Below are 27,573 nucleotides of genomic sequence, written 5' to 3' on the forward strand. Positions count from 1 at the left end.
CATAAATTCAGTGCAAATAGATTCGGGGTCTGAAGTCAATTCATCCGAGACAGCGATGGTATTAATCCAAGTGCGTGATTTGGGTCCCTTAATCAAATTAGCCAACAATCTACCTGACTTATTACCCCATCTATGAAACTTATTCCTTTGATAATCATAAGAGAGCTGAGCTCGTTCAGTACGGAAGGTGTCGTATATGAGTTTCGCTGAGAGATACGCCTCTTTGTGGGCTGGAGTGTCATGTCGTTTATAATTCCGATACGAGGAGGTTAGCGACGTGCTCAAAGCCTGCAGCTGCAAGGAAATTTTTTTCCTCTTGGAGTGTGTGTAGGACATGACATGTCCTCTCAGGACCGCCTTAGCTGTGCCCCAAAATATAGGGAAGTCCAATGACTGGTCGGTATTGTCCAGGGTGTAATTGAGCCAAGATTGTTTGAGGTGGAGAAGAAAGGGGGGCAGGGTCAGTCGAATGTCTATTGAAATGGGAGCGTGATCAGAGATGATAATGCCTGCGATAGATGAGTGTGTAACCCTAGGAAAGAGGGATGTTGAGGTAAAGATGTAGTCTATGCGAGAGTGGGATGAGTGGGGATGAGAGTAAAAGGAAATGTCTTTCTGAGTCGGGTGGAAGATGCGCCAGGGGTCGAGTAAATCGAGTTGTGTACAGAAAGAAGTCAGTATTTGAGAGGTGGAAGTGGAGGTAGAGGTACTCACCCGAGATCTGTCCATGGATGGGTCGAACACCAAATTGAAATCGCCACCCACAACCAAATTGTGGCCACTCCATTGTAGGAGCATTGATAGAAGAACTGCAAAAAAAGAGTCAGGGGAAACATTGGGGGCATATATATTAAGAAAAGTATATACAGTATTGTCAATCAATGCATCAAGCAAGACAAACCTGCCATCTGGGTCAATATGCTTCCTGCTAATCGAGTGTTGTAAGCTAGCGTGAAAAATAATGGCCACTCCTCGGGATTTGGTGTGATATGGGGCCGAGATGCATTCCCCTATCCAAGGAGCTCGTAAGGAGTTCCGAGGGTCGTCTAACCAATGTGTCTACTGAAGGAACACAACTTGGGGGTTCATACGTTTTAAGTGTGAGGCTACTTTCTTTCTCTTAACGGGATGGTTAAGTCCCTCTACATTCCAGGAGATTATGCGTAATGGGGCGGTGCTAGAAACTCCAGTATCATGAGAGTGTGGGGCGGCCGGAGAAGCCATATCAACCCACACCTACAGTCGGAAAGAACATAGTGAATATGGAAGAGTCAAGACAGGGCCTCACCCCGTTCCAGCGAGTGGGGGGAAGGCAACCTAGGAGGGGGATGAGTCCCCAGGTCAGGCAGACACAACAAATCAAATAACAGAAAAACATTGCTATAAACATCGGAAACATAAAACAGGAATTGGATGAAATAGGGGTAATCATGTTTCACAAAAACACGGCACCCCACACATGAGACCCGACCGAGATTAGGGAATGGGGCAGTAATGAGTGATAAGCAAGCATATAATAATTACAGTCAAGTATCGGGTAGGGAGAAATGCAGTCTTGTCTCTCCTGGATCGTCAAAGAACAGCGGTTTACCATTCTCGAAGACTCGGAGGCGGGCTGGGTAAAGAAGGGAGAACTTGACTTTGGTATCGAAAAGGTGCTTACAAATGGGAGAAAACTCTACGTTTGGTAGCTACGAGGGCAGAGAAACCTTGGAAGATGAGGAGACGATCTCCATTGTAAGATAAGGAGGCCGTTTTACGATAATGATCGATGAGCTTCATCTTGTCAGCATAATTCAAGATTCTCATAATGACGGGACGGGGCCGCCCATTGGGGTTCCTTCACTCCGGTCCCAGCGTATGGGCTCTCTCGATAACCAGTGGGACTCCTTTAAGGTCCATGGCTAATTGCTCCGGGATGCCAAATGCAAGGAGATCCATAAGTTCATGACCCTTGACCGATTCCGGGATGCCAATGACCCTCAGGTTGTTACACCTGCTGCGGGTTTCAAGGTCAATCGATCTTCTCTGATAGGTCAGCAATTTCGGATTGATTGGCTTGTATGGTTCGCTGGGCTGTAGATAGATCATCTTCCAGCGTGGATATTCGCTGCTCCGCTTCATCCAGGCGAGTAGAGTGTTGGTTGATTTGGGTCAGCGTAGATTCAATGGCCTCCTTGATGCCAGCCAATTTTTCATCCAACAGGGGTCCCAAGACAGCCACCAGATCATTGTGTTTCATCTTCGGCTGTTTCGCGGGTGGTCTGGATCTACGTGTGTATCGGGATGTAGAGCGCGAGGTCGAGCAGTCAGAGTCGGAGGAATTGCCCCCAGGAGTTCCGTCACAGGATGGCAATGGAGCCCCAGTAGAGGTCATTAATGAAGGAATCAGGAACTTTTCCATGCAGTCGTAGAAATGCCACCGTTGTTAAAGGTTTATAGAGAGCAAGATATGTCTCGAGCGTATCAGGTCTCACATGTGAAGCGCCGGGCCAACACGTCGTCACATCACAGCAGGCTCAGCATTGGGTACAGCCACAGAGGGGGTCAGTTATGAAGAGGGGACATTTATAGAATTGAGTAACTTCCTCCGTGAGGCCCAGTGGTGTCTAAGGGTAACTTCGAGTGTCCAGCAGTGGGGGTCAATGAGAGGGTCTCCAACCGTAGTGTAGGCCTAATGAGGTCTTGCTGGGAAGGCACTGCAGCCCCAGTGCAGTCCGGGAGCAATGAGCCCAAGCTCTAGGGTAAGTTGCTGTGGGGTCAGGGGCAATGAGGGTGTTGAACTACACACATATATAGAGAGGAGGAGGGAGAGTTCCTTACCGCACTATCAGTAGGTCTCAGCAGCGACAGTGCGTCTCCCGTCTCCCACCCTCGTGGAACCCCAAAGCAGTCTCTAAGTGGAGGGAAAATGGCCGACTGAGAGAGCAAGGTGCCAGGGGTCTATATATATATGTAGCAGCTGAGCTCTCCGGGCGGCTGAGGGGGGAGGCAGGAAGCGCCCGCCAGTGTCCGCCACACGGGTCAGGCTGATGACCAGTAGTTAGAGGTGTAGGAGGTGGGATAGGGAGGAACACCTTACCAGGACTTAGGCTGGCTATGTGGCAGTGGCGTCCTCCCCTCCGATCCCAAGAAGCCGCCTGTAGTAGTAGCGGGAAGATGGCCGTCGGGACTCGCCGTCATGGAGGTAAGGCACAGCGCGTCCTCCTCCTAGTGCAGGTCTTCCCGTGATGGCAGCGGTCACGGGCTGGGCGAGGCCAGCTGCGGTCAGCGACCGGGCCAGGGATGTCCAGGGAGAGGGGCCGGGTCCAGATGCCGCCAACACGGTACGCCCGGAGGTCCGGCGGGCGTGCTCCAAAATTGAGGCCCTGGCTTGTGCACACGATGCAGGCCGCAATCCGCGGGAGCGTCCACGCTGCTCCCCGAATCCGCGGCTGCAGGTGTTTAGCAGTGGGGGGACAGGAGGAAGGTAGGAGAGGGGCGGGGGAGGCAGAAAAAATGGGATTGAGCGGGCTAGGAGGGATAAAGGTGGCACACAAGCAGGAGCTGTGGAAAGCTGCAACTGCTCTCCTCCGTTGCTAAGCCACGTCCCATGCCGAAGACTTCTAACAATGATATAGGGGCATGGCAGTATGGATGCTGTAATGGTTTGCATTACTGCCTCACAGCACTGAGGTCATGGGTTTGATTCTCACCATGGCCCTTACTGTGTGGAGTTTGTATTGTCTCCCTTTGCTTGCATGGGTTTCCTCCGGGTACTCCGGTTTCCTCCCACAATCATAGGTTTGCGCAGGGGGGGGGTGCCTGGTGCACACAGGCACCCCCTAATGTCTGGCACCCCGATCTCACATGCCTGATGCAGCGATCGCCGAGCAGGCTGATTACTGTCCCCTCTGTGCTGCACCCTGTCAGGACTGCATTACTGACCGGACGCCTGGGTTAATCAAGGGTGCCACTGCCACCGGCTCCACCTCCATGTACAAAAACAGCGTGATGTGATGTGATTACGTCATGCTGCTCGCACGCCAACCCGTCACAACCACCACATGCCCACCTCTCTCCTTCTATGCTATGCCAATGCCAGCCACTGATGAGGAGCAGCATGCAGCCAGCGTTCCTCTTAGGAAGACAAATTCAATACTGGCAGGCGGTCGGCAGCATCATTGATACGTCACTCGTTTTTCCAGCAGCAGCAGTACTAGTCTGTGACTGTCAGTGTCAGTGAGTGACTGACTTGTAAGTAAGCTGCTGCAGCTTGCAGGGTAAAGAGAGGGGGAGCCAGACCAGGCTGAGGAGGAGCAGTATAATTCCAGTGAGTGCCTTCAGGGGTGTTTGTTTGGTGCACAACACAACATCTGAAAATGTATCTGCTTTATTAGGATTGGTACAAGGGTGGATATTTTATATGCGTGGACTGTCAATAGATGGTGCTAGACACGCCCAAAAGGCGATGCTAGACACACCCCTCCAACGGTGCACCCCTAATAAAATGTGCTGCGCACGCCAGTGCCCACAATAGGAATATAGATTATTAACTCCCATGGGGCTGGGACTGGTGTGAATGGCAGACTATTCTCTGTAAAGTGCTGCAGAATATGTGTGCGCTATATAAATAACTGGTAATAATAAATAATGGCCTCATTGGGAAGGTGCGTGGCCACAGAATAGTACTACTTCACATTACAAAGCACAGTAGTGTCCATTATTGACAATACACCACACAGTAGTACTCCTTATACACGTTATTCCACACGGTAGATCCCCTTCTACTTGTTACACCACACAGTAGAGACCCTTATACACGTTACACTATGGTTGAGCCCCTTATACACATAACACCATGGTAGAGCCGCTATGGAAGTAGCTGTATTTACTTATTTAATCCAAGAAATGAAAAACACTATATATGCCCCAACTGACCTGACCTCACAACCCTTTAATTTGCAATTTATGTACTTTGCTAGGCCCTGCGGAACCCTTGTGGCGCCATATAAACGATAATAATCCATAGAAACCAGAGGATGACCATAGTTTGGCATTTTATGCCTGAATATGTGCTGTTTTTCTCTGTTATTGTTTGCAAAGCAGTACCCATTCTTGTCTATGAGGACTGTGATAATGGCCCTTTAGATAATGTCTGTAATTGTAGTCATAGGGGTATATGCAATTGCGGTCGAATTCCGGCTGGAATTCGACCGTTTTTTAATTTGACACAATTCGACAGTCACACACCCTCCCGCGGGGACCTGAATTCGACATATTCAATAAAAAACTAATTCGACAGTCTCGCTGTCGAAATACGGACCAATTGACGATAGTGTGCGTCCTGGATTCGACTTCATGGATGGCACAAAAGTGTTTAAAAAAAACCTGAAAAAAAATGCGTGGAGTCCTCCCTCCTAATCATAACCAGCCTCGGGCTCTTTGAGACGGTCCTGGTTGTAAAAATACGGGGGGGGGGGGGGGGGGGGAAATGACAGGGGATCCCCCGTATTTTAACAACCAGCACCGGGCTCTGCGTCTGGTCCTGGTGCAAAAAATACGGGGGACAAAACACGTAGGGGTCCCCCGTATTTTTCACACCAGCACTGGGCTCCACTAGCTAGAGAGATAATGCCACAGCCGGGGGACACTTTTATACCGGTCCCTGCGGCCGTGGCATTAAATCCCCAACTAGTTACCCCTGGCCGGGGTACCCTGGAGGAGTGGGGACCCCTTAAATCAAGGGGTCCCCCCTCCAGCCACCCAAAGCCCAGGGGCTGTCCCCCCATTCCAAGGGCGGCGGATGGGAGGCTGATAGCCAAGTCTCAAAAAAAAGAATATTGTTTTTTGTAGCAGAACTACAAGTCCCAGCAAGCCTCCCCGCAAGCTGGTACTTGGAGGCGGGAAACGGGCCCGCTGGTACCTGTAATTCAACTACAAAAAAAATACCCAAATAAAAACAGTACACACACACCGTGACAGTATAACTTTATTACATACATGCACACCGACATACACACATACTTACCTATGTTGACATGAAGCAGTAGGTCCTCTTCACCAGTAGAATCCACGGTTTACCTGTAAATAAAATTATACTCACAACAATCCTGTGTAGATCTGTCCTCTTCAGAGTTTATAATCCACGTACTTGGCAAAATAATAAAACGCAAAACACGATCCACGCACTGTAAGGGATCCCATGTTTACACATGGGACCCCTTTCCCAGACTGCCAGGACCCCCGTGACTGCTGTCAAAGAGGGACCTTTGAGCTAATCAGGGAGCGCCACGTCATGGCACTCTCCTGATTGGCTGTGCGCGTCTGAGCTGTCAGGCGGTGCACTCGAGATACAATGTAGCACATAGGCGCTCCATTGTATCCAATGGTGGGAACTTTGCGTCAGCGGTTGAGGTTACTCGCGATCAACTGCTGACCGCAAAGTTCCCATCATTGAAAATAATGGAGCGCCTATGTGCTATGCGCCGCCTGGCAGCTCAGACATGTGTAAACATGGGACCCCTTTCAGTGCGTGGATCGTGTTTTGCGTTTTATTATTTTGCCAAGTACGTGGATTACAAACTCTGAAGAGCACAGATCTACAGATCGTTTTTTCCCCCTTATTTTTACAACCAGGACCGGCTCAAAGAGCCCGAGGCTGGTTATGCTTAGGAGGGGGGACCCCACACATTTTTTTTCAGGATTTTTAACCCATTCCCACCCCCTCCCAATGAAAAACATGCTCTGATCTCTCCATATTATTTTAGTCAGTAAAAAAAAAAAATATTCTTTTAAAAAATATATTAAATAATACTTGTGGCTCCTAAATAGACAAACCAAGTAGATAATCCCTTCTAATATAAATAGATATGCTATTAGCAATAAAAAACACAAAAAAAACATGTTTTTTAAATTTTTTATTAGATCACGCCAGCAAAATGAGGCGAACTGAAATTGACGAAATGACTGTCGAAAAGCACTGTTGTCGAATCGACATTCTTCAATTGAATATACTTTTGTCGAATAGCCGCATTTTTACCATTGCAGACATGTCGAATTGCAAAAAGTCGAATCTGAAACGACCGTTTTTTTGTCAAAAAGTACTGTATTGCATTGTCGAATCATTTTTTTTTGTCGAAAATGCCCCGTTTTTCGACATTTGCGGCAATTCAACCGCAATTGCATATGGTCCATAGTCTTTGGAGCCTATCTGAGCCTCTATGTACAAATACTTGACCCCTATCCACCAATACTTATACCCATTTTGGGTCTGACCTGGGATTTGGAACACCTTTCCAAGCCGGCTCAGAACCGGGACAGACCCCGTTCCCACTGCAGGGTTGGCACTGTTCACACTGTACATGGGTGCGGTCTGTCTTTTGCCTGCGCTTGGAGATAACATAATTTTCAAGGGCCGGAAAATCTTGCTCTCCCACCTTTTATCTCGAACCTGGGGCATGACCTCGGTCACTTTAGGCCATGTCCCATCATTGATGCTACTGCACATCATGCTGGGGGCAAACCCAGCACTCTAGCAGCTTCTAGGCTGCACCCAGCCTCCTCTATGAGCATGGTATCCATACACCTTCACCGGCAGCGCAGACAGCGTGTCCCCCAACCTTGCGACCACTCGTAGGACACTGCAGTTGCAAGGTATGGCCTCTCCCCATGCTGTAAACAGGTCCCGGGTGATTTCGTTTACAGTACAGCTCACCTGGGTCCTTTCCAGGTAAAACCCTGCTAGCTGGTTGCAAGAAATGCCAGGGCACTTGACTCGGGTTCTTTTCTTGGGAGCCGTTTCCACTGAGCTGCGACCCGGATTGACACTGCATTAACCCCCGGTTTTTAAGGCAGTGGAAAAGGGTTATTACAGTACATGAACTTATGGATGCAGTCGGTAGCGTTTACAGCAGTGTAGTGTTTATTGGATGCTGCCTGGTCTGTATTTACAACATACGTGCCTACTTTCGGAATGGGCGGGAGGCTCCCGAAAACCAGGTGGCTCTCTCTGCCCCCTGGAAGAGCAGGCAAGTCTCCCGATTTTTAATGTCCACCCCATCCTGCCCGGCCACCCATTTAGTGAATAAAGCTTCTTGCTGAATCGCATCATCATAACCACCACGCCCCCTGCAGTATAATGCCGGTAATATCGGCATTACAGAGTGGGGTCGTGGTTTCAATGACATGGGCGTGGTATCCACGTCCCCATTCTGCCTCCACCCCGCCCCTCTACGCATCATAGCCCTGCCCCGCCCCCCTACTGAGCCGACCTGGCTGCTCTCTCCCAGTGAGAGCAGCCAGGATGTCGGCAAAATTATCTATAATCTAATCTCCTTACTGTTTATCTAGCATTTGCACACTACAGTTAAGGGAATGCCCCACCCACTGACCCAGTTCTCAGTGGCTGCTAGGGAAAGAAGAAGGGCAGAGTGGGGGGTCAAGGTGAAAAAGGAGAAGGTACCATGGAGTATTTGATTCCTACCAATGCCATATCTGTGTGGAATTTGTATATTCTCCTCATATTTGTGGGGCTTTCCTCCCTCACTCTAAAACAGGCATTTCCAACCACTGTCCTCAAGGCACACTAACAGTGCAGGTTTTTGTGATATCCAGGCTTCAGCACAGGTGATTTAATTAGTAGCCCAGTTATTTTGATTTAACCATCTGTGCTGCAGCCTAGATATCACAAAAACCTGCACTGTTGGTGTGCCTTGAGGACCGTGGTTGGGAATACCTGCTCTAAAAGCATACTAGTAGGTCACAGGTTCTCAATCTCGGTCCTCAGGAGCCCACACAGTGCATGTTTTGCAGGTAACCCAGCAGGAGCACAGGTGTATTAATTACTTACAGACACATTTTAAAAGGTCCACAGGTGGTGCTAATTATTTCACTTGGGATTCTATGAGGAGACCTGCAAAACATGCACTGTGTGGGGTCCTGAGGACCGAGTTTGAGAACCTGTGTAGTAGGTTAATTAGCTACTGACAAAAAAAATTATCCCCAGTGTGTATGTATGTACATTTGGTATGCAATGTAGATTGTAAACTCCACTAGGCCAGTGAATAACCAAATAAAATCTGTAAAGGGCTGTGGAATATGCATGCGTTCTATAAATAACTGATATTAAATATAATAATAGGGCAGACAAGGTGCCAGAGCAGAGGGCACAGTAACATCCATTCCCAATTAATTTTAGTAGTGCTAGTCTAAAATAAAATAATAATGTTGTTGCACTTTTTTTTTCTGTTAGAGCCATCCTACGTGTGCCAGGGCAATAATCGATAAATAGGCAGCCCCTTAGTAAAGCACATACTTGCCTACCTGACCCTCTCCATGAGGGAGAAAATGCTCTGTACCTGGACTTTCCTGGTAATGTATGATTGCCATCACCTGTGGTGAAACACCTTTCTTATCAAATAACCAGCTCACCACAGGTGATGGCAATCATACATTACCAGGAAAGTCCAGGAACAGAGCATTTTCTCCCTCATGGAGAGGGTCAGGTAGGCAAGTGTGGTAAAGCATCAGAGAGAATATATTCAGCAGGGTGGGTTATCACTGGTGGTGATGATGAATAGATGGGGTGAAGCAATGGCATCAATTTCTGGCTTTGAATACTGTCAGTTTAACAGTTTCTTTTTTCTTGCTATTTTGTGTGGGATTTTACATGTTCTATACTGTGCTGTGGGAATTCAAGTTTAATGTTATATATTTCATTTCAGAAATTCATCTCTCTTTACAAGTGGCTTCATAAAGATACCATGCAGCAACTACTTACACTCTCCAGTTCGAAATTTTCATAAGTACGTCCCTCGTAGAGCTGTACTATACATACCTGGAAATGATGAAAGGAAAATAAAAAAAATCTCCTCTCTCAGTGTTGACTGTGCAGTGCTAGACTGTGAAGATGGAGTGGCCATCAATAAAAAGGTAAGCCGTTATTGTTATTTTATTGCACAAACTTTTTTTTTACTAATTAACCACTTATATGACCATTTTTTATTTTTAAAACTGCATTAGAATTTTTTTTTTCCATTATACATACCTCCCAACATGACCCTCTCCAGGAGGGACACAATGCTCTGCTTCTGGCTTTCCTCTTTATCTATGATTGCCTGCACCTGTGTTGAACAGGTTAGTGGATAAGAAAGGTGTTTCAGCACAGGTGATGGCAATCATAAACCATGTATTTAAATTAGAGATGTGCATCGGACATTTTTCGGGTTTTGTGTTTTGGTTTTGGATTCGGTTCCGCGGCCGTGTTTTGGATTTGGACGCGTTTTGGCAAAACCTCCCTGAAAATTTTTGTCGGATTCGGATGTGTTTTGGATTCGGGTGTTTTTTTTCAAAAAACCCTCAAAAACAGCTTAAATCATAGAATTTTGGGGTCATTTTGATTCCATAGTATTATTAACCTCAATAACCATAATTTCCACTCATTTCCAGTCTATTCTGAACACCTCACACCTCACACTATTATTTTTAGTCCTAAAATTTGCACCGAGGTCAATGGATGACTAAGCTAAGCGACCCAAGTGGCCGACACAAACACCTGGCCCATCTAGGAGTGGCACTGCAGTGTCAGACAGGATGGCACTTAAAAAAATTGGCCCCAAACATCACATAATGCAAAGATAAATTAAAGAAAAAAGTGGTGCAAGATAGAATTGTCCTTGGGCCCTCCCACCCACCCTTATGTTGTATAAACAGGACATGCACACTTTAACAAACACATCATTTCAGCGACAGGGTCAGCCACACGACTGTGACTGAAATGACTGGTTGGTTTGGGCCCCCACCAAAAAAGAAGCAATCAATCTCTCCTTGCACAAACTGGCTCTACAGAGGCAAGATGTCCACCTCCTCCTCATTGTCCGATTCCTCATCCCTTTCACTGTGTACATCCCCCTCCTCACAGATTATTAATTCGTCCCTACTGGAATCCACCATCTCAGGTCCCTGTGTACTTTTTGGAGGCAATTGCTGGTGAATGTCTCCACGGAGGAATTGATTATAATTAATTTTGATGAACATCATCTTCTCCACATTTTCTGGAAGTAACCTCGTACGCAGATTGCTGACAAGGTGACCGGCTGCACTAAACACTCTTTCGGAGTACACACTGGAGGGGGGGCAACTTAGGTAAAATAAAGCCAGTTTGTGCAAGGGCCTCTAAATTGCCTCTTTTTCCTGCCAGTATACGTACGGACTGTCTGACGTGCTTACTTGGATGCGGTCACTCATATAATCCTCCACCATTCTTTCAATGGTGACAGAATCATATGCAGTGACAGTAGACGACATGTCAGTAATCGTTGGCAGGTTCTTCAGTCCGGACCAGATGTCAGCACTCGCTCCAGACTGCCCTGCATCACCGCCAGTGGGTGGGCTCGGAATTCTGAGCCTTTTCCTCGCACCCCCAGTTGCGGGAGAATGTGAAGGAGGAGCTGTTGACGGGTCACGTTCCGCTTGACTTGACAAGTGTCTCACCAGCAGGTCTTTGCACCTCTGCAGACTTGTGTCTGCCGGAAAGAGAGATACAGGTTGAGTATCCCATATCCAAATATTCCGAAATACGGAATATTCCGAAATACAGACTTTTTTGAGCGAGAGTGAGATAGTGAAACCTTTGTTTTTTAATGGCTCAATGTACACAAACTTTGTTTAATACACAAAGTTATTAAAAATATTGTATTAAATGACCTTCAGGCTGTGTGTATAAGGTGTATATAAAACATAAATGAATTGTGTGAATGTACACACACTTTGTTTAATGCACAAAGTTATTAAAAATATTGTCTAAAATTACCTTCAGGCTGTGAGTATAAGGTGTATATGTAACATAAATGCATTCTGTGCTTAGACTTAGGTCCCATCACCATGATATCTCATTATGGTATGCAATTATTCCAAAATACGGAAAAATCCGATATCCAAAAAACCTCTGGTCCCAAGCATTTTGGATAAGGGATACTCAACCTGTACAACGTAGGTTTTAAATCTAGGATCGAGCACGGTGGCCAAAATGTAGTGCTCTGATTTCAGCAGATTGACCACCCGTGAATCCTGGTTAAGCGAATTAAGGGCTCCATCCACAAGTCCCACATGCCTAGCGGAATCGCTCCGTTTTAGCTCCTCCTTCAATCTCTCCAGCTTCTTCTGCAAAAGCCTGATGAGGGGAATGACCTGACTCAGGCTGGCAGTGTCTGAACTGACTTCACGTGTGGCAAGTTCAAAGGGTTGCAGAACCTTGCACAACGTTGAAATCATTCTCCACTGCGCTTGAGTCAGGTGCATTCCCCCTCCTTTGCCTATATCGTAGGTAGCTGTATAGGCTTGAATGGCCTTTTGCTGCTCCTCCATCCTCTGAAGCATATAGAGGGTTGAATTCCACCTCGTTACCACCTCTTGCTTCAGCTGATGGCAGGGCATGTTCATGAGTGTTTGCTGGCGCTCCAGTCTTCGGCACGCGGTGGCTGAATGCCGAAAGTGACCCGCAATTCTTCGGGCCACCGACAGCGTCTCCTGCACACCCTGTCGTTTAAAAAAAAATTATGCACCACCAAATTAATTGTATGTGCAGAACATGGGACGTGCTGGAATTTGCCCACATGTAATGCACACACAATATTGGTGGCGTTGTCCGATGTCACAAATCCCCAGGAGAGTCCAATTGGGGTAAGCCATTCTGAGATGATGTTCCTCAGTTTCCGTAAGAGGTTGTCAGCTGTGTGCCTCTTATGAAAAGCGGTGATATAAAGCGTAGCCTGCCTAGGAACGAGTTGGCATTTGCGAGATGCTGCTACTGGTGCCGCCGCTGCTGTTCTTGCTGCGGGAGGCAATACATCTACCCAGTGGGCTGTCACAGTCATATAGTCCTGAATCTGCCCTGCTCCACTTGTCCACATGTCCGTGGTTAAGTGGACATTGGGTACAACTGCATTTTTTAGGACACTGGTGACTCTTTTTCTGACGTCTGTGTACATTCTCGGTATCGCCTGCCTAGAGAAATGGAACCTAGATGGTATTTGGTACCGGGGACACAGTAACTCAAACAATTCTCTAATTCCCTGTGAATTAACGGTGGATACCGGACACATGTTTAACACCACCACAACTGCCAAGACCCGAGTTATCCGCTTTGCAGCAGGATGACTGCTGTGATATTTCATCTTCCTCGCAAAGGACTGTTGGACAGTCAATTGCTTACTGGAAGTAGTACAAGTGGTCTTCTGACTTCCCCTCTGGAATGACGATCGACTCCCAGCAGCAACAACAGCAGCGCCAGAAGCAGTAGGCATTACACTCAAGGATGCATTGGAGGAATCCCAGTCAGGAGAGGACTCATCAGACTTGCCAGTGACATGGCCTGCAGGACTATTGTTTTTCATGTCTAATGAGGAAATTGACGCTGAGGGAGTTGGTGGTGTGGTTTGCAGGAGCTTGGTTACAAGAGGAAGGGATTTAGTTGTCAGTGGACTGCTTCCGCTGTCACCCAAAGTTTTTGAACTTGTCAATGACTTCTGATGAATGCGCTCCAGGTGACGTATAAGGGAGGACGTTCCTAGGTGGTTAACGTCCTTACCCCTACTTATTACAGCTTGACAAAGGCAACACACGGCTTGACACCTGTTGTCCGCATTTCTGTTAAAATAATTCCACACCGAAGAGGTGATTTTTTTTGTAATTTGACCAGGCATGTCAGTGGCCATATTCGTCCCACGGACAACAGGTGTCTCCCCGGGTGCCTGACTTAAACCACCTCACCATCAGAATCCTCCTTGTCCATTTCCTCCTCCGCGCCAGCAACACCCATATCCTCATCCTGGTGTACTTCAACAGTGACATCTTCAATTTGACTATCAGGAACTGGACTGCGGGTGCTCCTTCCAGCACTTGCAGGGGGCGTGTAAATGGTGGAAGGCGCCACCTCTTCCCGTCCAGTGCTGGGAAGGTCAGGCATCGCAACCGACACAATTTGACTCTCCTTGGGGATTTGTGATTTAGAAGAACGTACAGTTCTTTGCTGTGCTTTTGCCAGCTTAAGTCTTTTCATTTTTCTAGCGGGAGGATGAGTGCTTCCATCCTCATGTGAAGCTGAACCACTAGCCATGAACATAGGACAGGGCCTCAGCCGTTCCTTGCCACTCCGTGTCGTAAATGGCATATTGGCAAGTTTACGCTTCTCATCAGACGCTTTTAATTTTGATTTTTGGGTCATTTTACTGAACTTTTGTTTATTGGATTTTACATGCTCTCTACTATGACATTGGGCATCGGCCTTGGCAGACGACGTTGATGGCATTTCATCATCTCGGCCATGACTAGTGGCAGCAGCTTCAGCACGAGGTGGAAGTGGAGCTTGATCTTTCCCTATTTTACCCTCCACATTTTTGTTCTCCATTTTTTAATGTGTGGAATTATATGCCAGTAACATATCAATAGCAATGGCCTACTGTACTGTACTATATATGTATACTTTTGGTCACCAAAATGCTGCACTGTAATACTAGAAGCTATAGAAAAGTATATATATTATTGTATATATCAGTACAGATCGGTGTAACTGTGACACATGTGTCCTGACAAGCAGTATAGAAGCTATAGAATAGTATATATATTACTGTATATCTATCTATCTATCTATCAGTACAGAGCGGTGTAACTGTGAAACATGTGTCCTGACAAGCAGTATAGAAGCTATAGAATAGTATATATATTACTGTATATATATATATCAGTACAGAGCGGTGTAACTGTGAAACATGTGTCCTGACAAGCAGTATAGAAGCTATAGAAAAGTATATATATTATTGTATATATCAGTACAGAGCGGTGTAACTGTGACCCATGTGTCCTGACAAGCAGTATAGAAGCTATAGAAAAGTATATATATTATTGTATATATCAGTACAGAGCGGTGTAACTGTGACCCATGTGTCCTGACAAGCAGTATAGAAGCTATAGAAAAGTATATATATTATTGTATATATCAGTACAGAGCGGTGTAACTGTGACACATGTGTCCTGACAAACAGTATAGAAGCTATAGAATAGTATATATATTACTGTATATATATATATCAGTACAGAGCGGTGTAACTGTGAAACATGTGTCCTGACAAGCAGTATAGAAGCTATAGAATAGTATATATATTACTGTATATATATATATCAGTACAGAGCGGTGTAACTGTGAAACATGTGTCCTGACAAGCAGTATAGAAGCTATAGAAAAGTATATATATTATTGTATATATCAGTACAGAGCGGTGTAACTGTGACCCATGTGTCCTGACAAGCAGTATAGAAGCTATAGAAAAGTATATATATTATTGTATATATCAGTACAGAGCGGTGTAACTGTGACACATGTGTCCTGACAAGCAGTATAGAAGCTATAGAATAGTATATATATTACTGTATATACAGGTTGAGTATCCCATATCCAAATATTCCGAAATACGGAATATTCCGAAATACAGACTTTTTTGAGCGAGAGTGAGATAGTGAAACCTTTGTTTTTTAATGGCTCAATGTACACAAACTTTGTTTAATACACAAAGTTATTAAAAATATTGTATTAAATGACCTTCAGGCTGTGTGTATAAGGTGTATATGAAACATAAATGAATTGTGTGAATGTAGACACACTTTTGTTTAATGCACAAAGTTATAAAAAATATTGGCTAAAATGACCTTCAGGCTGTGTGTATAAGGTGTCTATGAAACATAAATGCATTCTGTGCTTAGATTTAGGTCCCATCACCATGATATCCCATTATGGTATGCAATTATTCCAAAATACGGAAAAATCCCATATCCAAAATACCTCTGGTCCCAAGCATGTTGGATAAGGGATACTCAACCTGTATATATCTATCAGTACAGAGTGGTGTAACTGTGAAACATGTTGGATTCAGAGAGGTAGTATAGATTGATACGCAGCAGTGATTCAATGACAGCAACCTCCAACACAAAGTCATTTTATTAGGCCACAAAAACTTCTGGATTAAAGATGCCAATTAGTTTACCGCAAGAATTGGATAATCACAATGATGAAAATGGAAAAAAACGATTGCAAGAAAATCGCATTTAGCTAGAGCTCATATTACACTGAAACATTCAGTAATTCAATGGTTTCAAATCTATCTAATCACATATATATGCAAATTTTCGAGAAAAACAATACAACAAGAAAACAGTGAAGAAGGTAATTTAAGAATACAGTTTTTAATATTAATTGCTACTTTTCTAAATATCTCTAACACTCAAAAACTGCCTCAATCTTCACCAGCAATTTACAATGAAGATCATGGATCCTACAGTGCCACAGTATTACAATGGGGAGTGACTGTGGTGTACAATGGGGAGTGCCACAGTATTACAATGGGGAGTGACTGTTGCACAAGGGATGGAGATCCTACAGTACCATAGTGTTGCAATGGGAGCTGTGGTATAATTGCACTTTTAGAATAAAGATTGATCCTGGGTTCAGTTAGTAAATGTCACTGTACTCCAATGTGGTATAAGGATGTAGGTACAAAAGGTGTCATAGAATTTCTAACAAGCGACTGTCTTTTTAGTAATTATATACTGGAATAAATAACTCAGTCTTTTACTCTATAAGACAGCTCAATATCTCTGTAGAATTCTTCTCACAAATAATTTTATTTATAATGTATCTGTTCTGGCTTATACTGTGTTTAAACAGGGGTCACTCTGCGTGATTCACAGTCTGTGTCTGGTAGCACCCTTTTACTCCATGTGGTCGTGAGTAGTATGTGTGTGACAATGGACAATAGGGTTTAGCGCTGACCCTCCTGCAGTCCGCAAAAACAAACCCTCTCTGTTGCTCACTCCAAACCTCACAGGTTATTTCAGTCTCTCCCAGAACCTGTCTTAGCGGTTTCACCTCTCTCAAAATGGCAACGGTATCCGTGCATCTACATAGGCCTAGCGGTGTTCGGTCCCCGACTGTGGTTCTCCATACTCGCGGAAGCACTCTGCTACCTTAACTCTGCAGCACTGCCATTAAAACTTACAAGGTTATCAAACACTGTTTTCTTCCATTTTAAAGGGGTATACACAACTATCTTCGGGGTAACACACGGGCTTGTGGTGTGTATTGTAAATCATCGAAGCTCATAACCTTATACCCCCACCCCAGTGACCATAGATCCCGATAAAATCTATTATCCCTAACCAAAAGGCCATAGAATGCAGATTGTGTGGCCCCTCTTCCCCTCTCCTATGTGTGTGTGGCATGAAACTCCGCAGAGGGGCTTATGATCACACTTCAGAGCCTCTCTATGTGTGTGTGTGCAGAGTCGAACTTCAGCTGCCCTCCAGTCACTCTCCAGCCATCTTCCTGAACGGCTGCTCTAGAATTCTGATTTCAGATCACGGTCCTTCCCGGGTGGGATCCGGCACTGGAGCCTCTGTGCTGGCTTTCCGACCCGGCAATATGCCGACTTGGTTGCCATAGCAGCAGAGGTGGAGGCGGCACTGGGAAATGAACCCATCTCCGCGCCACCTCTTCCTATGCAGTAAACGGGTCCCGGAACGCATACACTGACCCGGTATTCAACCCGGGAATTACCTTTCTTATTACCCGGGTTGAATTACCGGGTCATGTGACACGGGAATTCTCATGGGGCCCTTTCACATCGCACACTGACCCGTGTCGACCAGGCAATGTGCCGGGTCGATACCGGTCATTTTTGTGATGTGAAAGGGGTACTAGTGATCATAATAGTAAAATCATTCACTTCAGAAAAGCCCCCAGACACATTTTTCTTGTGCAAAGCTAGTTTACTGTACTTCCAGTAAGCATGCAGTACTGTTCTTGGCCCTTTCAATAATGTATTGGTCTGAATAGATTATGACCTCCAATATAATACTACCAAAGTTTTTTAAAACAAAGTTGTATGGTTAAAAATACATTATCAGTACTATGACCCAAGGTTTTAAAGAGGTGTTGTGTGGTTAAATATATAGTATATCATTAATTTCATGGCGTACTGACTGGGGTTGTAGGAGATGTGCAGCTGTGTCCAACACCACTTAACTGAATCCGAATATGGCAGGTAAGCACAGGGGTGGTCAAACAGTGGAGGGGGCCCATGTGCAGACCCCGAGTGTGCCCCCTCCTCTCTGTGGCACAGTAGACTCTGGCATTGTGCCAGATTCTACTGCGCATATACAGGTCTCCAGAAACATTGTGTCTGCCCAGGGTCCTGTGTGCACAGCACACCCAATGCGCATGCATAATCTTTTGATTTTAACAAGTTTGCTTAGGTACAGAATAGGAACCTATTGATACAATATATGTGTCCTGTTCATCAGGATCAAAATTCAAATGACAAATGCGCAAATTGTGTTTTGTGATACTGAGGCACAGGGATTACTTATTGAATGAGCATGCCCTGAAGGACGACTGGATCATAAGGGATGGGGCCCCAAACGAGTATATTGCTTTGGGTTTATCATATACTCAAATTATTTAAAGTATCACACAGTGCATATAGCGGCAAGCAGTGCAGGTATTATGAATAAAGATTCTTACCACCTCTATGACAATAATGCAGTAGTTTGTATAATACCACTCCACTCGTGCTGTATATACCACAGTGTCACGATCCGGGTATCTGGACGCCATTACTTACCCTTCAGATGCCTCCTAAGGCTGGCTCAGCGTTCCAGGACCGGATCCCGCTGTTCCTGAGTTTCCACATGCAGAATGTCAGAGTGATGATTTCATCAGCCGCGGCCTCCGCTGTGCCCGCGTGGTTAAATGTGCGCTTGTCAGTCTGGCGTCTCCTGTCTCCTGTGGCCGGCGTCGCCATTACTGTTTCAATTCTCACATGGATTACAAACCAAACTTCCCTCCAAGTGTCTGCATGGGCGCAGCCATCTTGGATTTTGTCATCTGAGCATTTCCACCAATCTGCTGTCTGTATTGTTGATTTGCATAATTGCCTAGCCAACCCCTTCCTTGCTGCAGGTATAAGTAAGCTGTGCCTGAGCAAGGAAGGCGTCAGTGCTTTGGTTGTCTAACCTAGTTCCAGTTTGTCTCTCTCCTGTGGTTGTCTTCCAGGTTCCAGCTCCTGTCTCCAGACTTCTGCTATAGAGACCCGCACCAGCATTCCATCTGCGGTGTAGCCTGACTCTCCGATCCATTCTGGACTCACCTGTTTCCAGCTACAACAATCACCTGCTTCCAGCCCAGCTTCCAGCAGTGTACAGCTTCTCTTAAAGGGCCGGTGTCCTTTCTGCAGTTTACCACTCTCCACCGGTATTATTATTTCACCGCTCTCAAACAATCACCTGCTTCCAGCCCAGCTTCCAGCAGTGTATAGCTTCTCTTAAAGGGCCGGTGTCCTTTTCTGCAGTTTACCACTCTCCACCGGTATTATTATTTCACCGCTCTCAAACTCCAAACTTCATTATTATTTCATCGCTCTCAAGTTCGTTTATTATTTAACTGGTTCCAGCCAGTATCCACTCCGTACCAACAACAGTCTGGTTCCAGCCAGTATCCACAGCAGCCGTTTTACCTTCAGCAGCCCAGCCTTTCCTGGAACATCAGCTGGTACGATCCTGGGTTCTCTCCATTGCTACAGTCAGGCCTGGTAAGGACTTTCCAACTAGAAGATTATAAGAACTGTCTCACACTACCAGTGCCTGTGGCCCTTGCCACCCTGTAGTACCCAGGAATTGTATTTATCCTCTGTTGACTTTTATGTTTCCTTTTACTGCTGCTGTGTTACGGAGTTTGTCATAATAAACATCATTGACTTTTATCCTGGTTGTCGTGGTCACGCCTTCGGGCAGTTATTCTACATGCTACTTACATGTCTAGGGGTCTGATACAACCTCCCAGGTTCCGTTACATCTCAGCCCCTACAACTGAGGCTGCCTCCCGTCAGCTCAGGCCCTCAGTTGTGACAGTAAGCACTGACCTAATGAATCCAGCCGGAGACCAGGATCAAGCGGCCAGGCCGATGCAAGAACTGGCAGCCCGACTTGAACATCAGGAGGCTGCACAGGGCCACATCATCCGCTGTCTCCAGGATCTCTCTACACGGCTGGATGGGATTCAAACGACCCTCCGTGGACCTGGCACGTCCGGTGCGTCCACTACAGTGACACCAGCTGTAACCCCACCCACCTTACCCATTTCCAGTCCACATCTTCATCTTCCAACGCCAGCAAAATTTGATGGATCTCCAAGGTTCTGCAGGGGATTTCTCAATCAATGTGAAATCCACTTTGAGCTTCTACCTGGCAATTTCTTCAGTGACCGTACCAAAATTGCCTATATCATCTCCCTTCTCAGTGGCTCAGCCCTTGACTGGGCATCACCTTTATGGGAGAAGTCTGATCCCCTGCTATCCTCCTATACTGACTTTGTAGCTACATTCAGGCGCATCTTCGACGAGCCAGGCCGGATAACATCTGCTTCATCTGAGATTCTCCGTTTACGCCAGGGAACACGTACTGTGGGACAGTATCTTATACAGTTTAAAATCCTGGCATCCGAACTGGCATGGAACGACGAGGCCCTGTATGCTGCATTCTGGCATGGCTTATCAGAACGCATCAAGGATGAGTTAGCAACCAGAGACTTGCCCTCTAAGTTGGATGAGCTAATTTCTCTTTGCACGAAGGTTGATCTACGTTTCAGAGAGAGAGCAACCGAGCGAGGAAGATCATCTACTCCTAAATCTTCTGCTCCTCCTCCTCGTCAACCATCTTCATCCAAGGATGAGCCTATGCAAATTAGTCGTTCCCGTCTATCTCCCGCTGAGCGCCGAAGACGTCTCTCTGAGTCTCTCTGTCTCTACTGTGCAGCTCCGTCGCACACTATCAATGCCTGTCCCAAACGTCCGGGAAACTCCAGATCCTAGCTCGCCAAGGAGAGGGCCGGCTAGGAGTAATGATCTCCTCTCCATCTCCTCATGACTGTAACCTCCCAGTGTCGCTCCAAATTGCTCAACGTTACAGGAACGTCATTGCCCTCCTTGATTCCGGAGCAGCTGGGAATTTCATAACCGAAGCTTATGTTAAACGGTGGTCCCTACCCACCGAGAGACTGTCCTCGTCCATCTCTTTGACTGCCGTGGATGGCAGCAAGATTTTTGACGCAGTCATTTCCTTAAGGACTCTTCCAGTTCGTCTGAGAGTGGGAGTTCTTCATTCTGAGTATATTTCTTTTTTAGTGATTCCAAGAGCCACACATCCAGTGGTTTTAGGCCTTCCATGGCTCCGTCTCCACAACCCATCAATTGACTGGACGACTACGCAAATACTGGCATGGGGTCCCTCCTGTGCTGAGACTTGTTTAGCCAAAGTTCTTCCTGTTTGTTCTTCCTTCCCCAGGTCATCTGATGTTCCGCCTCCTCCATATCAAGACTTCACGGACGTGTTCAGTAAAGCCTCTGCTGATATCCTTCCTCCTCATAGAGAATGGGACTGCCCAATCGACCTCATTCCAGGGAAGGTTCCACCGCGAGGCCGAACTTATCCGTTGTCTCTGCCTGAGACACACTCCATGGAAGAGTACATCAAAGAGAACCTGGCGAAGGGTTTCATCCGACCATCTTCTTCTCCAGCCGGCGCAGGCTTCTTCTTCGTTAAGAAGAAAGACGGTGGTCTGCGTCCGTGCATCGACTACAGAGGTCTGAACGACATTACCGTCAAGAACTGATACCCTTTACCCCTGATTACCGAGCTCTTTGATAGAGTTAGTGGTGCAACTATTTTCACAAAGCTGGACTTGAGGGGTGCCTACAATCTCATCCGAATCCGTGAGGGTGACGAGTGGAAGACCGCCTTTAACACCCGTGACGGACATTATGAGTACCTCGTCATGCCCTTCGGATTGAGCAACGCTCCAGCAGTCTTCCAGCACTTCGTGAATGAGATTTTCAGGGACATCTTGTACCGCCATGTCGTGGTTTATCTAGACGACATCCTCATCTTTGCTAATAATCTCGAAGATCATCGTTTCTGGGTAAAAGAGGTTCTTTCCCGTCTCCGTGTCAATCACCTCTATTGTAAATTGGAGAAGTGTGTGTTTGAAGTTAAAACCATTCCGTTTCTAGGTTACATTGTGTCCGGTTCCGGACTAGAGATGGATCCTGAGAAACTCCAAGCAATCCAGAATTGGCCTATACCCTTAAGCCTCAAAGGGGTCCAGAGGTTCTTAGGGTTCGCCAATTATTATAGAAAATTTATACGAGACTTTTCCACCATTGTGGCGCCTATCACTGCATTAACCAAGAAAGGTGCTAATCCGTCCAAGTGGTCCGAGGAAGCTACACAGGCCTTTCACCTTCTGAAGCAACGGTTCATCTCTGCACCAGTTCTGAAACAGCCCGACACCGACTCTCCTTTTATCTTAGAGGTAGATGCCTCCTCCGCTGGAGTAGGAGCAGTGTTATCCCAGAGGGCCAAAGATGGACATCTACATCCTTGCAGTTTCTTCTCCCGGAAGTTCTCCCCAGCTGAGCGCAACTATGCCATTGGCGATCAGGAGTTGCTAGCCATCAAGCTCGCTCTGGAGGAGTGGAGATACCTGTTGGAGGGAGCTTCCCACTCAATCACCATACTTACCGACCACAAAAATCTTTTATATCTCAAAGGCGCACAATGTCTGAATCCTCGTCAGGCCAGATGGGCACTTTTCTTCTCTAGGTTTGACTTTAAACTCCAGTTCTGTCCGGGTTCTCAGAATCGTAAGGCCGATGCCCTTTCCCGCTCATGGGAGCAAGAAAATGAGTCCGAGTCTGCAGACAAGCATCCTATTATTAATCCGTTGGCATTCTCCACGGTAGGGATGGACTCTACGCCTCCACCAGGGAAAAGTTTTGATAAGCCAGTTCTAAGGAAGAAGCTCATGCATTGGGCCCATGCTTCCCGTTTTGCTGGACATACAGGCATTCAGAAAACCCTTGAATTTATTTCTAGGTCCTACTGGTGGCCAACTCTGAAGAAGGACGTTATGGAATTTATTGCCTCCTGCCCAAAGTGTGCCCAACACAAAGTCTCCCGCCAGTCGCCTGCGGGGCAACTGGTTCCATTATCTGTTCCCCGTCGACCTTGGACCCATTTGTCGATGGACTTTGTTTCCGATCTACCTATCTGCAACAAGTTTAATACCATCTGGGTGGTAGTTGACCGGTTCACCAAGATGGCACATTTCATCCCTCTCACCGGTCTTCCGTCAGCTTCCAAGTTGGCTCAAGTGTTTATACAAGAGATCTTCCGACTTCACGGTCTTCCTGAAGAGATCATCTCGGATCGTGGAGTACAATTTGTAGCCAAATTTTGGCGAAGTTTGTGTCAAGCCCTCCAAGTCAAGTTAAAGTTTTCCACGGCTTACCATCCTCAGACCAGTGGTCAAACCGAGAGGGTGAATCAGGACTTGGAGGCCTTCCTCCGTATATATGTGTCTTCCTCTCAAGATGACTGGGTTCAACTCCTTCCTTGGGCCGAGTTCAGCCACAACAATCAATACCATTCCTCATCTTCTTCTACACCATTCTTCATTAATTATGGATTCCACCCTAAAGTCCCAGAATTCCAACCGCTTCCCACAACTTCTGTTCCAGCAGTGGATGTCACCTTGCGTCAGTTTTCAAATAACTGGAGGAACGTCCGCGCAGCCCTGCTTAAAGCCTCATTCAGGTATAAGAAGTTTGCCGATAGGAAGCGTAGAGCGGTTCCAGCTCTCAAGGTGGGTGATCGTGTGTGGCTGTCCACGAAGAATTTGAGGTTGAGAGTTCCCAGCATGAAATTTGCACCTCGCTACATCGGACCCTTCAAGATTGAACAAGTCATCAATCCTGTTGCCTACAGGTTACAGTTACCATCCTTCTTGAAAATACCCAGGACATTTCATGTTTCTTTGTTGAAACCTCTGATCCTGAATCGGTTTCATTCCGCACTTCCTCCAGCTCCCAAAGTTCAGACTCAACGGGGAGTCGAGTACGAGGTGGCCAAGATTTTGGACTCACGTTTCCGTTACGGTCAGTTACAATACCTCATTGACTGGAAGGGCTATGGTCCTGAAGAACGCTCTTGGACCAATGCCTCAGACGTCCATGCTCCTGCCTTGGTCCGAAATTTCCACGCAAAGTTTCCTTTAAAGCCTAAGAAGTGTCCTGGGGCCACTCCTAAAGGGGGGGGTGCTGTCACGATCCGGGTATCTGGACGCCATTACTTACCCTTCAGATGCCTCCTAAGGCTGGCTCAGCGTTCCAGGACCGGATCCCGCTGTTCCTGAGTTTCCACATGCAGAATGTCAGAGTGATGATTTCATCAGCCGCGGCCTCCGCTGTGCCCGCGTGGTTAAATGTGCGCTTGTCAGTCTGGCGTCTCCTGTCTCCTGTGGCCGGCGTCGCCATTACTGTTTCAATTCTCACATGGATTACAAACCAAACTTCCCTCCAAGTGTCTGCATGGGCGCAGTCATCTTGGATTTTGTCATCTGAGCATTTCCACCAATCTGCTGTCTGTATTGTTGATTTGCATAATTGCCTAGCCAACCCCTTCCTTGCTGCAGGTATAAGTAAGCTGTGCCTGAGCAAGGAAGGCGTCAGTGCTTTGGTTGTCTAACCTAGTTCCAGTTTGTCTCTCTCCTGTGGTTGTCTTCCAGGTTCCAGCTCCTGTCTCCAGACTTCTGCTATAGAGACCCGCACCAGCATTCCATCTGCGGTGTAGCCTGACTCTCCGATCCATTCTGGACTCACCTGTTTCCAGCTACAACAATCACCTGCTTCCAGCCCAGCTTCCAGCAGTGTACAGCTTCTCTTAAAGGGCCGGTGTCCTTTCTGCAGTTTACCACTCTCCACCGGTATTATTATTTCACCGCTCTCAAACAATCACCTGCTTCCAGCCCAGCTTCCAGCAGTGTATAGCTTCTCTTAAAGGGCCGGTGTCCTTTTCTGCAGTTTACCACTCTCCACCGGTATTATTATTTCACCGCTCTCAAACTCCAAACTTCATTATTATTTCATCGCTCTCAAGTTCGTTTATTATTTAACTGGTTCCAGCCAGTATCCACTCCGTACCAACAACAGTCTGGTTCCAGCCAGTATCCACAGCAGCCGTTTTACCTTCAGCAGCCCAGCCTTTCCTGGAACATCAGCTGGTACGATCCTGGGTTCTCTCCATTGCTACAGTCAGGCCTGGTAAGGACTTTCCAACTAGAAGATTATAAGTACTGTCTCACACTACCAGTGCCTGTGGCCCTTGCCACCCTGTAGTACCCAGGAATTGTATTTATCCTCTGTTGACTTTTATGTTTCCTTTTACTGCTGCTGTGTTACGGAGTTTGTCATAATAAACATCATTGACTTTTATCCTGGTTGTCGTGGTCACGCCTTCGGGCAGTTATTCTACATGTTACTTACATGTCTAGGGGTCTGATACAACCTCCCAGGTTCCGTTACATCTCAGCCCCTACAACTGAGGCTGCCTCCCGTCAGCTCAGGCCCTCAGTTGTGACACACAGATGTAGATATGGTATATTTTGGTTCTTGTACAGTATATTCCCAATCTCTAGGTCCTCTCAATGGACGAAAGAACATACAATGTCTCAGTAGAACCGGAAAAATAAAATAAAGGATATATATACAAATAAATATATATATATATATATATATATATATATATGGGCAGTACGGATGGTGTAATGTTTAGCATTACTGCCTCACAGCACTGAGGTCATGGGTTCAATTCCCACCATGGCCCTAACTGTGTGGAGTTTGTATATTCTCCCCGTACTTGCGTGGGTTTCCTCTGGGTACTCCGGTTTCCTCCCACAATCCAAAAATATACTGGTAGGTTAATTGGCTCCCAACAAAAATTAACCCTAGGGTGAATGTGTCTGTGTACATGTGGTAGGGAATATAGATTGTAAGCTCCACTGGGGCAGGGACTGATGTGAATGGCCAATTCTCTGTAAAGCGCTGCGGAATATGTGTGCGCTATATAAATAACTGGTAATAAATAAATAAATAAATATATATATATATATATACTGTGTATATATATATATATATATATATATATATACACTGCTCAAAAAAATAAAGGGAACACTTAAACAACACAATGTAACTCCAGGTCAATCACACTGCTGTGAAATCAAACTGTCCACTTAGAAAGCAACACTGATTGACAATCAATTTCACATGCTGTTGTGCAAATGTAATAGACTACAGGTGGAAATTATAGGTAATTAGCAAGACACCCCCAATAAAGGAGTTGTTCTGCAGGTAGTGACCACTTCTCAGCTCCTATGCTTTCTGGCTGATGTTTTGGTCACTTTTGAAAGCTGGTGGTGCTTTCACTCTAGTGGTAGCATGAGACGGAATCTACAACCCACACAAGTGGCTCAGGTAGTGCAGCTCATCCAGGATGGCACATCAATGCGAGCTGTGGCAAGAAGGTTTGCTGTGTCTGTCAGCATAGTGTCCAGAGCATGGAGGCGCTACCAGGAGACAGGCCAGTACATCAGGAGACATGGAGGAGGCCGTAGGAGGGCAACAACCCAGCAGCAGGACCACTACCTCCACCTTTGTGCAAGGAGGAACAGGAGGAGCACTGCCAAAGCCCTGCAAAATGACCTCCAACAAGCCACAAATGTGCATGTGTCAGAAACAGACTCCATGAGGGTGGTATGAGGGCATGACGTCCACAGGTGGGGGTTGTGCTTACAGCCCAACACCGTGCAGGACGTTTGGCATTTGCCAGAGAACACCAAGATTGGCAAATTCGCCACTGGCGCCCTGTGCTCTTCACAGATGAAAGCAGGTTCTCACTGAGCACATGTGACAGACGTGACAGAGTCTGGAGACGCCAAGGAGAACGTTCTGCTGCCTGCAACATCCTCCAGCATGACCGGTTTGGCAGTGGGTCAGTAATGGTGTGGGGTGGCATTTCTTCGGGGGGCCGCACAGCCCTCCATGTGCTCGCCAGAAGTAGCCTGACTGCCATTAGGTACCGAGATGAGATCCTCAGACCCCTTGTGAGACCATATGCGGGTGCGGTTGGCCCTGGGTTCCTCCTAATGCAAGACAATGCTAGACCTCATGTGGCTGGAGTGTGTCAGCAGTTCCTGTAAGACGAAGGCATTGATGCTATGGACTGGCCCGCCTGTTCCCCAGACCTGAATCCAATTGAGCACATCTGGGACATCATGTCTCGCTCCATCCACCAACGCCACCACAGACTGTCCAGGAGTTGGCGGATGCTTTTGTCCAGGTCTGGGAGGAGATCCCTCAGGAGACCATCCGCCACCTAATCAGGAGCATGCCCAGGCATTGTAGGGAGGTCATACAGGCAAGTGGAGGCCACACCCACTACTGAGCCTCATTTTGACTTGTTTTAAGGACATGTCAAAAGATAAATACACAGGTGTCTGCTTGAATCAAAATCAACACACGTGGAACTTGCTGATATAATTAAAAATAAACAAATTTATTAACATACACAATTAAAACCCATCTATAGAGGGAAGCTCAGACACATTCATATGTATTCAGATTACTTTGCCACTTTGTAAAAGAACTTGAAACA

At 46.5% G+C, this 27,573-nt stretch overlaps 1 protein-coding gene across 1 annotated transcript in view; it reads left to right on the forward strand.

Moving 5' to 3' along the window:
* CLYBL (citramalyl-CoA lyase) overlaps positions 1 to 27,573 on the forward strand; it is a 986,589-nt gene that overhangs the window by 504,405 nt on the left and 454,611 nt on the right. The window contains 1 exon segment of the mRNA XM_063953228.1: positions 9,705 to 9,912. Within this exon segment, the coding sequence (XP_063809298.1) occupies positions 9,705 to 9,912 (208 nt within the window).

This window comes from Pseudophryne corroboree, chromosome 2, assembly GCF_028390025.1.
Source record: "Pseudophryne corroboree isolate aPseCor3 chromosome 2, aPseCor3.hap2, whole genome shotgun sequence".
NCBI classification, from domain to species: Eukaryota; Metazoa; Chordata; class Amphibia; order Anura; family Myobatrachidae; genus Pseudophryne; species Pseudophryne corroboree.